This window comes from Thamnophis elegans, chromosome 15, assembly GCF_009769535.1.
Source record: "Thamnophis elegans isolate rThaEle1 chromosome 15, rThaEle1.pri, whole genome shotgun sequence".
Classification (NCBI taxonomy): domain Eukaryota; kingdom Metazoa; phylum Chordata; class Lepidosauria; order Squamata; family Colubridae; genus Thamnophis; species Thamnophis elegans.
Window position 1 is genome coordinate 21,198,945 of NC_045555.1, and position 15,536 is coordinate 21,214,480.

A 15,536-nucleotide genomic window follows, 5' to 3' on the forward strand; every position below is an offset into this window, starting at 1 on the left:
CTTCTTTATCCTAAATGCCTCATAGTTGTTCAGTTTTAGTTAGGTAACATATTACTAATGAGAATTTGATACATGTACAAAAAAGATATATAGATAGGAAAGGCAATTTAAAAATCACAGAAAGTTACTCTTTCACAGAACTATTTTTCTTCATTAGAAAGTACTCACATGTTTTGAAATCTTTTTTTTTTTTTTAATAAAAAATATCTCTGCGTCAGTCTTGACTCCAGGGGACAGGTCCATGCAGTTTTCTTGGCAATAATTAAAGATGTATTTTCTCCTTGCATTCTTCTTGGGGCTGAAACAGAATGGCTGAATCAAAGGTACCCAGCTCTGTCTCTAAGGGAGGTTTAGAACTCATAGCCTCCTGGTTTCTACCTCAGTGCCTTTAAACATTTCACCAGACTGGCTCTTTTCATACTCTAGGACTTTCAATAAAAAAATATTCCTTTGAGGATAGGCTATCCAAAGCCAGTAATACAACACTGAAGTACCTTCAAGGTTGTATTCCAAATTCCTTAGAAAATGAAGATTCTGTTCAATTGATAAGCCGTTATCACAGAATTCCAGCAACTGCTATGTTTCAAATGTCAACACATTTTTTGCTACCAGTTGTCCATGTTCAAATTTCTTTAAACATCTAACACCTGCATTTTTAACCTAAAAGGCTAGAAGCCGGCTTTTTTCTTTCAGCTGGGAGGCCTGATTTCCTTCTGTTTCTTGTTTGGGTAAAAACCTTTTAATCTAGTAGCGAGCTGTTGCTTTTTTGCTGGGTAAAAAAAAATAAAAAATCATGGCGAGTACAAGCACTTCTTCCTTCTACATTTTTTTTTCATTCTGTCAAAAATCATTCTCTCTCAGTGATTATAATCACTCTATGCTCCTGGAATGTGAAACGTTGCTAGACTTGGGATCAGTACTGCTGTCTCTTTGTCAGATGTTGGTGACATAATGCTTACTGTATTGAAACACAAACTGAACTCTAATCAAATATGTATTATGGATATTATCTTGCTTCTTCCAGTGTATGGGAGGCACAGCAGACAGCTCAAGCAATGTTATTTCTTAGGAAGAGGTAGGTTTTATATTTTATAGAACAGAGAAGTTGGCATGTTCCCATTACTGCTTCCAACCCAAGACTATTCAGTTACCAAAGCAAAGTGAGAGGGGTGAAAATCTTCATTCTCCGAGGTGGCGCAGTGGTTAAATGCAGCACTGCGGGCTACTTCAGCTGACTGCAGTTCTGCAGTTCGGCTGTTCAAATCTCACCGGCTCAGGGTTGACTCAGCCTTCCATCCTTCCGAGGTGGGTAAAATGAGGACCCGGATTGTTGTTGGGGGCAATATGCTGACTCTGTAAACCGCTTAGAGAGGGCTGAAAGCCCTATGAAGCGGTATATAAGTCTAACTGCTATTGCCATTATTGCTATTGCTATTTACAGCTAGAACAATCACACTCAAGCTATCAATGCTTAATGTAAGGCTACTGCATTAAATCCTCATGTTTTAGGATACAATGTACAAAATGTATTTTAAAAAGAGGGAACTGGGGAAAAAGATAAAAAAACAATATGTGTAAGGCAAAAAAGAAAAAACCCAAGCCTTATAGAACCATTTTCAAGTAACAAATTTTATTAAAAAGCATTAAAATGTATTTTTTTTAAAAAATGTTAGTCAGAAAAGATGCTATCAAACTTGTTCTGTTCTTTTGCATCCTACCTAGACTAACACGGCTCGCATCCTAAAATATATGCAAGGGTATCATATTTTCACAGGACCACTAGAGGTCTGACATAGTAATCCGCTGAAAACACCCAAGCATATATAACAAATTAAAAAGATTATTAGGTATTTTTATATATACACCAGTGGTGGGTTTCGGCAGAGACTACTGTTGGTTTGCTCAGATTCGCTATGCACACATGCGCAGTACAACTAAAATTGCTTTGCGCATGCGCAGAAGCAAAAACCAAGATGGCAGCACCTGTGGTGCCACCAGGAGAAGCGGCTTGGAGGCATGGCAGGCCTGGATCGCTGCCGGTTCCAGCGACCTAGTCCGCCAAGCTACTATCGGTTCAGCCGAACTGGTCCGAGCCGGTAGGAACCCACCACTGATATAGACACTGAGACACACGTACCAATATATAGTGTGTGTGATGGATGATATAGAAATGTGATAACTAAACTAAACACATATCTACATAGATACATACTTTGTCTAGTAATGCAGTTATGTGGGAGTAAAGAAACTTACAGGTTTCAAAAAGAGATAAATGGATGAATTTGTTCATAATTTAATACTATTCATAGTAAAGTGGGGGAACAAATAATCACCACAATTCAAAAGAGCAGGTGTCAAAGTGGTGGCCAGATGCGTCATGTGCTGGCCACGCCCATGCTAGCTCCGCAAAGAGAGAAAAAAACATCGCAAAACATCATATGATGCAACGTGACACCCATGCAAAAGAGTATCACAAACCACACATATGCAAAGTTAAGGCAATGTGTACTGAGCAAATATGTGTAGGGAATGCAAGGAAATAACTGCAAGTTACTTGCTCCATTTGCCCTGCAAGAATAATACTCATAATCATCACCATAATTATTATCATCCTCCTTGTATCTCATTAAAGTAGGGTCTAGTACAAAAGACTTACTAGGAAAAAATCAGACAACTAGAAACTGTTATATGGGAAAATATAAAGCTAAGATAAGGGGTTTATTCCTACATATGACAATAAAATGGAGTTGTTAACTGGTTGAATATAATAATGGAAAGATAGCTAAACAAAGGTTAAAATATATGGAATATGGATAAATATGAAACTGATATAGGGAGGTTGTAAAGCAGAGGTTTGTGATTCACTTTTATACGTGATAATTAAATTGAGTTGTGAATTGATTGAATATGACAATAGAAGGACAACTAAGCATGGGTTAAAATATATGAAACATGGACATATGTATAATTATTAAGATGATTAATAAAGTGAGATGTTTGCCACTTGTTATTCTATATAATAGATTAGCGGAATTGTAATGAACATTGAACAGTGAGGATTGCCATTTATAGACAATTAAGGGTAATCTAATCCAAGATATGGCAAAATGGAGAGGGAACATGAAATACACCTACAATGGGAAACTATTGAAATTTAAAGACAGAATCACAAATTGGGGGCATGTAAGGATGTATAAATATATAAAGATAATGATGAGAATAGTTGGGAATTGTAACCAGGTCTACATTTTGGCCTAAATTAGGCGCTGTGTGTGTGTGTGTGTAAAGTACAATGACTATATATGTATACTTTTTTGTTCTTTTTTTTAAAAAAAGGAGAATACATGTTAAAATTAAATATGTATATTGAAAAGGAATTGTAAATACCATCAACATAAAATGGAGCTTGCTCAGAAGCTGAAATACACCAAGTAAAAGAGATGAAGTGTGTGAAGCAGAGGGGAGAGGCAAGGGAAGGAGAGAAGAGAGGGTGGAGGGGAAGAGGAGGAGAGAAATGAGGAGTGGAAAGGGGAGAGAGGAGAAGGAGAGAGGAAGTAGAGAAGGGAAGGATGACAGAGGGAAGAAAGGAGGTAGGGAGGGGGAGGAGAGAGGAAGAAGAAAGTGGTGGATAAGGTACAAATATGGTGTATGGAGAGCAGAAGAGCCAATAATTGTTTTGGGGAGTTGATAGTAAGATGAATTGATGTAAACATTTAATAATACAATATGATGTTGGCTATGTAATACTATACGTGTGATTATATGTTATGAAAATGAAAAAATAAAAAACTTTATAAAAAAGTAGGGTCTAGTAAAAATTCAGAATCAAGACAATCTTCTAACTGTCTTGATGATAGGGAAATCCAGAAAAAGCACTCCCAAACCTTTTACTATCATCTTAAGTGTACTAATCTGGATTGGGAAAAAGGAACAAAGATGAGCCTCCCATGTTGCCTGCAATTTGGACATTCTTTTGGTACAGTTTATTGGTGCAAGAGAGAGGGAAATGGAGAACTACTATGAACACGCCTGGTTAATTTCACTTATGCATGAACAGCATATTTCTTGCTAAAAATGAACAGGTTTGTGTCAGGCATGAGAAATCACAAGGCTCTGAGGCAAGGCAGTTCAAAGGTATACAGGTTTATTATACGCTAACTCTTTCTACAAGAATCTGAATAGCTAACGGTCAAAGAAATTTGGTGATAGATAAGAGTGAATGGGATTCAAGGAGAGCTGGAGCTAGATCTTTTGGGGGTGTTCAGGGACTCAAATCTGATGGCACACTTGATCCCTCCCACAGGCTCAGCTTGATCATCTCCTACAATGTGTCTGGTAATTAGAAAACAAGATAAGGGATTGCAACAGGCCCCAGCAAATCCAGCTGATGTCTCCTTGTCCACTTGCCTGTGGACTTCCTCCCTGTAGTCTCAAGGTATAACTAATCACTGCCCTGAAACTTCTCCAAATGGATTTGGGGGAGAGAGGAGTCAACAGCAGTTCCAGCCTCAGTACTGGGACGAGTAAAAGGCTGTGGAGGCAGCACTTTCTTCCCAGCTGAGCTTGAGAAGAAAATGTGTTAACCTGGCTGTGTGCTTTGCCTAGAAATTTCCTGGCTGAAATTGGGATTTACTCAAGTGCACCACTTGGCAAGATTTACGCTTTAAAAATTTGCACTATAAAGCCAGATACAGTGCATCATTCTTTGAGAGAAATTGCCACATGACAATTCTCATAGCCAAATTAAAAACCAGATTTTCAGAATTTGATGCATCTTGCAGGGTCATTTGCAATCATTTCTCCAAAGTCACCACCCTGCCCCCCCTCACCAGTTTCTAAGTTTAGGTTTGGTTTCATTTTTTTGAAAGTTGCCATAAGCTAAACATAATTTTTCTTAGAGATTTAATAGCAGGTACATAAATGTGGGAAGAGAATCTGCTCAGGACTGTGAAACTGTAGTGAAGGGGGTTGCCACTATGGCTTGCCTAATATGTGAAAAATGTTATGCTCTACGGGACAAATAAAAAATTTGGAAATAATACAAAAGGATTTCTAATCTTCCTTTCATGGGTACCATTCAATATTTATATACAATTATTAATCATAACACTACACACTGTATACATTATCATTATCAATTATTTATTTAACTATATCTATTGTCACTAAATTTCAATAAGTTTAACTAGTTTTAAATTATACTCTTCCATCTATCAACCTGTATCTTTCCAGTAGCAAAACAGTCTCATATTTTCTGCCATTTGTGGTGTCAGTCCTCTAATCATCTCCTTAATCAACTTTGTATGGACTCCTCTTAGCAAATCCTTGGTTATAAAATCTCTCATGTAATTTCGATACCCTTCTTCTGTTTCCTTAATCAGCTTAACTTTGATTGTCGGTAGTATTATCAATGATGTTGCTAATAAAATTTCTCTCTTTAAATCCATAAAGTCTTTTGTTTCTTCTTCTGTGTCTTGCCATCTGGGGTTAAGTTCCCCTCCATTTAATTCCTCTTTCAGTATTCCACTCTTTCCATTTTCAGAGACAAACCAATCACCATAAATATCAGCAAATTTAATTTCTTTATATTCATTTTTCTCTTCGATTTTTAGGATTTTAACCAACACTTTTTCCACTTGATAACATCTCCAACTTCTTCATCATATTTTATTGTTAAATGCTCTAAGTCTTCCAACTTCTTCTCTATCCTCTCATATGTGTTTGATAATTTCTGTATTTCTGAGAATAACTTTTGCAGACTTAAAGTTTCTTTCTGCTGTTGAAATTGTGCCATTATCTCCAGCTAACAAACACTGCTGCTCTAGCTTGGAAGGTTTTAACAAGATTAAGCATAGATTCACAATAAAGTTTTATTTTCACTTTTCTCTGGTTAAAGATATACTTCAAAGGGACATCTGTATGCTTTTCTTCTTATCACTCTCTACAAATAAGCAGTGAAACCTTGAAATGCCAAGCCAGGATAATCAGTAAGAAAAGTAAGAGTGTTTTGTTTCCAATATACAAACCTCCAACCTCTGAGTAGCAGTGTTATTGTTGCAATTTTCTTTGTTTCTTTTTGTATCTTTTTTGTATTTCAAGTTTTTAAAAAAAAGTCAGATTCTTGAATGATTCTTGAATGAGTTAGAAGAACACTCACAGTAATGAAAGAGGAGAATTTTAGTCCATAGGTTACAAAGAATAATAATTAAAAAAAAAATAACTTAATCCATTCGTTTTAAAAGGCTTGCATAAATTCCATCCATGAAGATAGCATTTAAAAAGTAAGATAACCCACTGTCCAAAACCATTCCAAACAATTCTACTGCTTATTTTTTCTGTTCTCCAATTTAAATTAATTTTAAGTTTAACCTTAAGTTAAGGTTAATAAAAAAGAATAAAGTTAGATACAGTTAAGCCTTGATTATTAGGGGGGAAATGTTATGATACAGGATATAGTTAAATAAAGGAGGGATAATGATAACGTATATATATATATATATATATATATATATATATATATATATATATATATATATATATATATATATGTGTGTGTGTGTGTGTGTGTGTGTGTGTGTGTGTGTGTGTGTGTATGTGTATGTATGTATGTATGTATGTATGTATGTGTACAACATAAGGAAACTGTATGTAAATTGTAAACAGTGATTTGGAAAGCAGGATTAGAAAATTTTGTTATTAAATATTATGGATGTTTAGCTAGAATAAGACATAAGGAATCAGTGTTATTGGAGGATTTTAGAAATAATAAATGAAATACCAGTATGGGTTATGTATTAAATCTTGGTATATTTTATGATGAAGGATGTTTAAACAATAATAGTCAAATGAAGTATGATGATGGTAACATGTATAAATATCTGAGTTAAAATACTTGAGTTAATATGAATTATATTTGATGACTGTGGAAGAGATGCACGAAAGACTTTTTGTAAGCAACTGATACTTTCTACAGTAGGTAAAGAAGGAAGATTTTATGTGTTGTGTTTGTTTTGAAAATTGAAAATATTTTTTTATTTTAAAAAATTGGAAATAAAATAGCTGCATAATGAATATACCCCTCACTCAAGCATTGCAGAGCAATCCAATTTCCTATTTTCCATGCTGTTGCAAATACTCTAAAGTAGGGGTGGGTGACTATGGCAACCTTTATGAACTGTCAACTTCAGTTCCCAGAATTCCTGAGCCAGCCATGAGCCACAGATTGTGAACTTGCCATAATTGCCCACCCCTGCAGAAAGGTAGGAGACACAGTCATGGTCTCCTGGCTTTAAATCTAATTTCATCTTCAAATGCTTCTCTACTAATTATTTTTCATCTCTATTTCCTTTCCAGATACCTTTATCTATGAATATGTCTACATTTCTTGCATACGATCAGCCTACAATAAGTTACTGTGGTGTACATCATGAACTTCTCGGTCATAAGTCCTATGACTCAAGTGCACAGGAAGAAACAATGGAAACACCATTAGAGACTGACCTGGATCTGAGCACAATCACAAGAGCAGCACGAAATCAGTGATCACACTCAGCTGACTTACGTTGTCCGAAAGATAACCCAGAATCATCACCATTTTTTAAAAATTTGTCATGAAGAATTAAATCAGTATTTCTCCAGGGATGGATTGAAAACTCCCCATTCTGTTTAAAAAGTTACCTTTCAAATACAGATTGTTTCAAGTCTATGATTTGTAATTAGCTAAGTTGTGCAGTCTTTTTTTTTTTTTACTTAAAAATGAAGTATGATCCTTAAAATAAATCTTGGTTTTTTTTTCAAAACTCATCCTACCTATCTGTAAAAAGGAGAAAAAAAACTGTACAGAGCTGATGTATTTTTTCATATTGTAAAGTTTCAATATACTGAAATGTACCGGAATGTACAGGACCATGCTTTATTTTATTTTACAATTTTGAGTCTTTAAAATTTTAAATTAACAAAGCTTGTGATATATTCAGAGTTTCTCAGATTTGTAGAAACTGGTTCCTTCTGCATCTATGACCTCAAAAAAAAAACACCCTAAAATTCTGCACTGTGCAAATTAGGCACAGACACTCTCATACAACACAATTCTTTCAACATGTTTTGGAAATAATCTATTAACCAAATTAGAGTTGGATTATTCAAACACTTGTTGACATGGTTTCCGGAAGGAGAAGGCAAGGGGAAGGGAGCTACTAAAAGAAAAATATTTTTTAACAGTTCTCCAAAGTAACTCTAGACTTGGATTACATGTTGCTTTCTCAAGCAATGAAATGTAATGATAAAGAGGGATATTTTAACACTTTTCTGAATGAATGGCTTGTTCTTTTATTCTTTCACAACACCAATACCATAATGGAATGGACTAAAGTGGGGGGGGGGGGGCCCTCAGCTGAAGACAAAGACAGTAACCATAGCAATGAAGTTTCATTAACTGGAAAAAACAAAAACATTTGGAAGGGCTGACCTGGATATGGTTTTCTTTAGTCACATTATAAAGCAAAGTGACAGACACAACAGGTAAATAACATGACAATCAGCCATTATGATTAAACATGTTGTAGTAACATATATTATCTGCAGGTATGTTTTAGGGTTGTTTTAGCATTGCCTAAAATAGGCACACACCAATATGCACATGTCCAAGGTTTTCCAAAAGAAGGAAGAAGGGAGACAAAGAAGGAAGGGAGGGAGGGAGGGATATTTCAACATATAATATATGAAAAACTGATTTCTAAGAGATGAACTCCAAAGAGACTGACATATGTGCCTTGCACAAGAGGGATAAAGTGTAGAACTAACCACACATTTCAGGTTTGTTTTCAACTTACACTGACATGCTCATTATCTGAAAGGTAAGGAAGCCATTTTCTATGTGTTCCATAGCGGGAATAGATCGTAATTTATTTTTACACAAATACCCCACAACATCATTTCCAGGGTCATTCTAAAGCTCACTTAGCCAGGACACCTCTGCCATAAGACAGGCACATGTTCCTTTAGATCTGCAAAGGATGAGCATAAACATTTCCCCCTTTAAATGGAAAGGGTCATTTTAATTGGAGACAAATCATTTCATTAACTTTAAATCATTTTATCATCTATTGTTTCACATAATGTGTCCAGTAAACCCCCACCCCAAATTAGGATCTTTTTTTGGTATTATTTTGTTATTACATTTCCATTTTTGGTCAAAGCTGATAGGGAGTAAAGTCAAAGAATATCCTCTCTGTGTCTATCTATTACTACTTTAAGAAGAAAGTAGTATACGGAGTCTTCAACCTATTACCAGTGGTGGTATTCAGCCGGTTCAGACTGGTTCAGGTGAATTAGTAGTGACGACCTGCAGGTGGGTGGGATGGCCACCCACCCACCCCAATTTATGCCATCCTATTTAGCCACGTTTTCTAAGCCATGCTTATGTGAACAAACCCTGCACGTGAGCGTGAAAGGCGCACATGCTCACAGTTTTGGTGCACAGAAAACCAATGGTAAACTTATGTGAAACCCACCTCTACTGATCACCATTTGTTTAAAAGTCATTCAAAGTTATATCAGCACTGGAAAATGTGACTTGCAACTGGTCCTGGCGCTTACAACCCTTGCAGCATCTCTGCAGTCACAAGATCAAAATCTGGGCATGTGACAACTGGCATATTTTTATAATGGTTGCAGTGTCCTGAGGTCACATGATCATCATTTGCAATGTTCCCAGGGGCCTCTTCCCAGGAGAGGGAAGCCAGACACACTTAACAATCACAATTCATTTAATGATCGCAGTGATTTGATGGCTCTGGCAAAAAAGGTCATTAAAAATGGGCATGACTTAACAACCGCATTACTTCGCGACAAATGTTCTGTCCCAATTGTGGTCATAAATCAAAGATTATCTATGCTGAATGTCAATCTTATATTCATGAATTTATGTGCAGAATTAAAATATTTTCCTATGTGGGAATAATGAAAACGTTCAAAATTAGCAGTTGTAAACACCAATGAATTATTTTTTAAAATCATTTTTGCATGGCAGATCAAATTGGAGAGGTATAAAGTGTCTACCCCAAAAAAATTATTCCTGAATTCCAGTGGATTTCACATGCAATTTGGTTAGTTGCGAGTGATTAAAAAGCTTTAAAACTATTAATAATACTGTATATTGAAACATTTATTACAGCACTATCACTTTACATCATAAAACAGAAGATGTATCTTATGCTAATCTTATTAAGGGAAAAAGATTCAAGGATTATTGAGTTTTCCAAACAAGAGGGACAAAATTTCATATAATAGTAGCAATCCCTTTTTTATAAATAAAGATAAATTTAACCACAAATCTATTTTTCTCAATATTTCTTCCAAATATTTTACAACGGCTTCATCAATAAAATTAAGAAACATGCATTCAATCCTTTGTACAAAGCAACTTATTGGGTGGGGGTGGGGGGGGGGAATCTTCAGAATATTGTTAAAAGAAATGCAAGCCTACAAAAATGTCAAAAGAGAATACATTGTATTATTTATTTAACATCCTAGATTTTTGTAACATATTTTGCATAAATTATTTGCTATTCAAAATTTATTTGTCATTTTTAAGACTCATCCTAACTTCATTTCTTCGGTTTCTAATTTCTCCAGACATTGCCACATACAATCCTTGGAATTCTTTCTGGCCACTACTAGAAATTGGGGGCAGAGTTCAGGGGTGGTATTCACTTACTTTCTCTACCTGTTCACAAATGTGAGCGTGTGTGCATGTGCTTGGCCTTCTGTGCATGCACTTTTATTGTGTGCATGGCTTGCATGCATTCACATGGCTTTAAAACATGGCTAAATAGGACGGCATAGAAGCAGGGCGGGGCGGGTGGGTGGGGCCACCTGCGATTTTCACTACCGGTTCAGGCAAACCAGTTTGACCCGGCTGAATATCACCTCTGGCACAGTTCCTATCAACTAATGTCAGTAGGCTTAGGAAAACAAGGAAGTATTTCCTAGGAGAGGTGTGGAAGATTGTTGAAACAAAGAAGCCAGCTGCTGCGAAAAAGAAACTCTCCTCACTTTTCTTCATTGAGAACTCCAAGAGAAAATCTATGTCATCAGCAGAGGTGGTATTCAGCCAATTCGGACTGGTTCTGGTGTACCGATAGCGGAAATTTTGAGTAGTTTGGAGAACCAGCAAATACCATATCTGGCTGGCCCTGCCCTCCCACCCCCACTGTTCCCTGTCCTATATTCCCTTGTTCTCTAGCTCAGCTAATTTGCATGGCAGAGCGGATTGCTGTGTCTCAGCTGAGCTAGGTTCACAGCTTTGCTCTGGGTTCCAAATTCAGGGAATAAAAAACTCTTGCAATAACATGTATTTCTTTTCTTTTGGCTCATCCAAAATTCCTTTCCTTCATTTCCAAAGTGGAAAAGGGTTGAATAAGTCTACCTGATCTGAAGGAAGCATCAGAAGAAGTACAGAGCGGTGATGTGCTTCTGAAACTTATGGAAGTAGCCCAGCATTTTATAATACCTCCTATTAGAAATGAATCCTATTGGAAAATGAAGGAGGGGCCCTGCTCCATCCAGGACAAAGACCCTGAGAAGAGGGAGTGGGGAAGAAGCGGAGCCCCAGCCTCTGCTGCCTCTGGTGTCCCAGGACATGGTTGCCCCCCGCCTGGCCCAGGAGAAGGCCTTGAAGTGGCAGTTGGAGGAGGAACAGAAACTCAAGCAGCAGCAGAAACAGGCTCGCCTGGCTGAAGACATGCCTGAAGCCGAGACCCCGACCATCTTCATCAGCATGCAGGAGGAAGAGGAGCGTTTTTTTGTGGGGGAGCTCCCTGCTGGATTCCAGCTTAGAAGGACTGTGGCCAGGGGTGGGGTTCTGGATTATTTTACTGCCAGTTCACTAAGGCATGTACTTCCTGAGTTTGATGCATGCTACATAGACATACACAGATGCAAAAAAACAAGATGGGGCCACCTGTGGTGCCGCCAATAGAACTGGCTCAGGCGTGTGCACAGCCAAGTTACTACCTATTTGGCCGAATCGGGCCAAACTGGGACCAACCACTTCTGACCCTGGCCCACCAAGGAGCTGCTTAGCAAGGAAGGGGGCAGTGGCAGTAGCTCAAATGAGCGGTCCTCCAGCAAGACCCCTTCCCCAGCCTAGCACAGCCCATCCCTGCCCCACAAGAGCCAGCCAAGGACAGCCAAGCAGCAGAGGCCAGCTCAGCCGGCCCTTCAGAGGAGCCCTTGGAGCATTGGCAGTACCATCCAAGTCTGGCACTGAGGAAGAGGAGAAAATGGAGAGCTGATGGGGAGGAATGGCTGGGTGGGAGTGGGGGAACAGGAAGTAGGGGTCTCTGCCTTCTCAATAAAATATCTTAGCTATCAAAAGGAAGGAAAGAAAGAAAGAAAGAAAGAAAGAAAGAAAGAAGGAATGAATGAATAAATAAATAAAGAAAGAAAGAAAGAAAGAAAGAAAGAAAGAAAGAAAGAAAGAAAGAAAGAAAGAAAGAAAGAAAGAAAGTTTAGTTTAATAAGATTTGTATGCCGCCCATTCCCTTGGGACTCTGGGCGGCTTACAGGCAAGGTAAAAAGAAACATTTAAAAGTTAAAACTAAGAAGATACAATTATTAAAATTCCACATCATGCATTCCGTCTAAGTGGGGCTGGATATTGATCAACAGCCCCAGGCCTGCCGGAACAGCCAGGTCTTGGTGGCTTTACCAAAGGCCGAGAGAGTGATAAGGGTCCAGATCTCTATGGGTAGATCGTTCCACAGGGCCGGCGCAGCTACAGAGAAGGCCTTCCCCTGGGGGGCCGCCAGCCGGCATTGTCTGGTCAACGGCACCCGGAGGAGGCCCAACCTGTGCGATCTTGTTGGTCATTGGGAGGTAAGTGGCAGGAGGCAGTCTCTCAGGTAGCCAGGTCCTAAACCATGTAGGGCTTTAAAAGTAATGACTAGCACCTTGAAGCGTGTCCAGAGACCAATGGGGAGCCAGTGCAGCTCGCGGTGACAAGGGCATGAGTGACCATTCGAAATGCCTCCCAGTCCAGGTAGGGACGCAACTGGTGCACCAGGCGGACCTGGGAAAAGCCCCCCTGGGCACAGCCGACAGATGGCGTTCTAACATCAGCTGGGGATCCAGCAGGACACCCAAATTGCGGGCCCTCTCTGAAGGGTGTATAATTTCACCCCCCAGGCTAAGAGGTGGAATGTCTGGACTATCCTTGGGAGGCAGCATCAATAGCCACACGGTCTTGTCTGGATTGAGTGCAAGCTTGTTCGCTCCCATCCAGACCCTGACAGCCTCCAGGCACTGGCACATCACTTCCACTGCTTCGCTGAGTTGGCACGGGGCGGACAGATACAATTGAGTATCATCCGCATATTGGTTATATTTGATCCTGTGCCGGCATATGATCTCACCCAGCGGCTTCATGTAGATGTTAAATAGGAGGGGGGACAGGACCGAACCCTGCGGCACCCCATATTTGAGGGGCCTAGGGATCAATCTCTGTCTTCCAACCAACACCGACTGCGACCTGTCCGAGAGGTAGGAGGCGAACCACCTTAGGACGGTGCCTCCCACTCCCACCTCCCGTAACCGTCGCAGAAGGATACCATGGTCGGTGGTATAGAAGGCCGCTGAGAGGTCAAGAAGCACTAGGATAGAGGAATGTCTTCTATCCCTGGCTCGCCAGAGATCATCAATCAGCGCGACCAAGGCAGTTTCTGTGCCGTAACCAGGCCTGAAACCCAACTGAAAGGGATCCAGATAATCTGCTTCATCCAAGGTCCGCCGGAGTTGAAAGGCCACCACCTTCTCGATAACCTTCCCTACGAACACCCGACAATCTCCGGAGCAGGGATCCTACGAGGAACTAGTGACTAGTGAAGAAAGAAAGAAAGAAAGAAAGAAGGAAAGAAGGAAGGAAGGAAGGAAGGAAGGAAGGAAGGAAGGAAGGAGGGAAGGAAGGAAATGAATGAATGAATCAGTGCAGGGATGAACCAGTGGTGGGTTCCGGATCCCATTCCAACCAGTACGGTTGGAACGGGCCCGGCAGCATCCACATGGATGTGTGCAGCGTGCGCATGCATCTTAGCACCTCCGCGAGCCTCCGTGATGCTCCAGCTGCTCAGCAGAGCATTGCACAGGAGCTATATGGGCCATACATGTATGCGGAACCCCAAAGACTTAAAAGACTAGTAAGGAGTTTGGGCGGGTGGGCAGGCCCTCCAGAGCACCGTACCAGAATGGTTATGGTTATGGTTATGGTTATGGTTAAGTTTATTTATAGGCCGCCCTTTTCCCTGAGGGGACTCAGGGCGGCTTACAACTTATGTAGGAAGGGGAAACATACAATGACATATAGGACAATACATAATTAAAAGAATAGAGCAACATTCATCATTCGGGCGGGGATGGATTATAATCTTTAACCCCAGGCCTGACGGGATAGCCAGGTCTTGAGGGCTGTGCGGAAGGTCTGGAGGGTGGTGAGGGTACGAATCTCCACGGGGAGATCGTTCCAAAGGGTCGGAGCTGCTACTGAAAAGGCTCTCCTCCGCGTAGTTGCCAGTCGACACTGACTGGCAGATGGAACTCGGAGGAGGCCCAATCTATGCAATCTAATGGGTCGCGAGGAGGTAATTGGCAGGAGGCGGTCTCTCAAGTACCCAGATCCACTACCATGAAGAATGGTATCTGGTGCTCCGGGCAGGCTCCCGTATGCCTATACCAGGGCATACCGCCTGCAATCCACCACTGGGGTGAACACATTTGGGTCATTTTACTGCATGTCAGTGTTTCCTAACCTCAGCAACTTAACCTCTGAAGTTCAACTTTCAGCATGTGGCTGGGAGTTGGGCATCCTAAAGCAGCTGAGTGTTCTTCCCTTATGTGTTTCAATCATTGACCAGCACTGAACCAATGGATTGAACCGGAGTGAACCAGATTTCTCTTGCATAGCCCAATCACATAGTTTTGTCGTGAAGTAAGGGTATCCAGCATACACACAAACACACACACACACACACATACACACACATGCATACACACACATCCTGATGTATGTATGTATGTATGTGTATATATGTATATATATATGTATGTATGTGTATGTATGTATGTATGTATGTGTATATATTTATATGTATGTATGTATGTATGTATGTATATATATGTATATGTATGTATGTATGTATATATATATATATATATATATATATATATATATATATATATATATATATATATATATATATATATATATCAGGATAAAACTCTCTATTGAGAAAAATATTTTTAAAATATTTATTATTGTTATATGTGTACAATACAATTTCTAGTACATCTCATATTTTCCATATGTTAATTCCTTGGCTGCAGTAATCAACTTGCTGCAAATCACTGCCACACCTTAATATTTGTAAATAGAATTTATTAGCAGCAGAAAACACAAGAACAAAGAAAACTTCCTTTCTTTTTTAGATCAAAGCATCTGATATAGTCTCAAAGTTCCCTATTTTTGTTTGGTTGTGGTTCTT

The 15,536-nt window shown here is 39.3% G+C and overlaps 2 protein-coding genes across 2 annotated transcripts in view; one reads left to right on the forward strand and one right to left on the reverse strand.

Moving 5' to 3' along the window:
* Positions 1-7,794, forward strand: part of LRRTM3 (leucine rich repeat transmembrane neuronal 3) — a 120,376-nt gene extending 112,582 nt beyond the window's left edge. Inside the window, exon 2 of the mRNA XM_032231484.1 lies at positions 7,354-7,794. Coding sequence (XP_032087375.1) covers positions 7,354-7,542 — 189 coding nt within the window. The 3' untranslated portion in view covers positions 7,543-7,794. The remainder of the gene's footprint in view (positions 1-7,353) is intronic.
* Positions 1-15,536, reverse strand: part of CTNNA3 (catenin alpha 3) — an 878,552-nt gene that overhangs the window by 644,763 nt on the left and 218,253 nt on the right. The window lies entirely within an intron of this gene.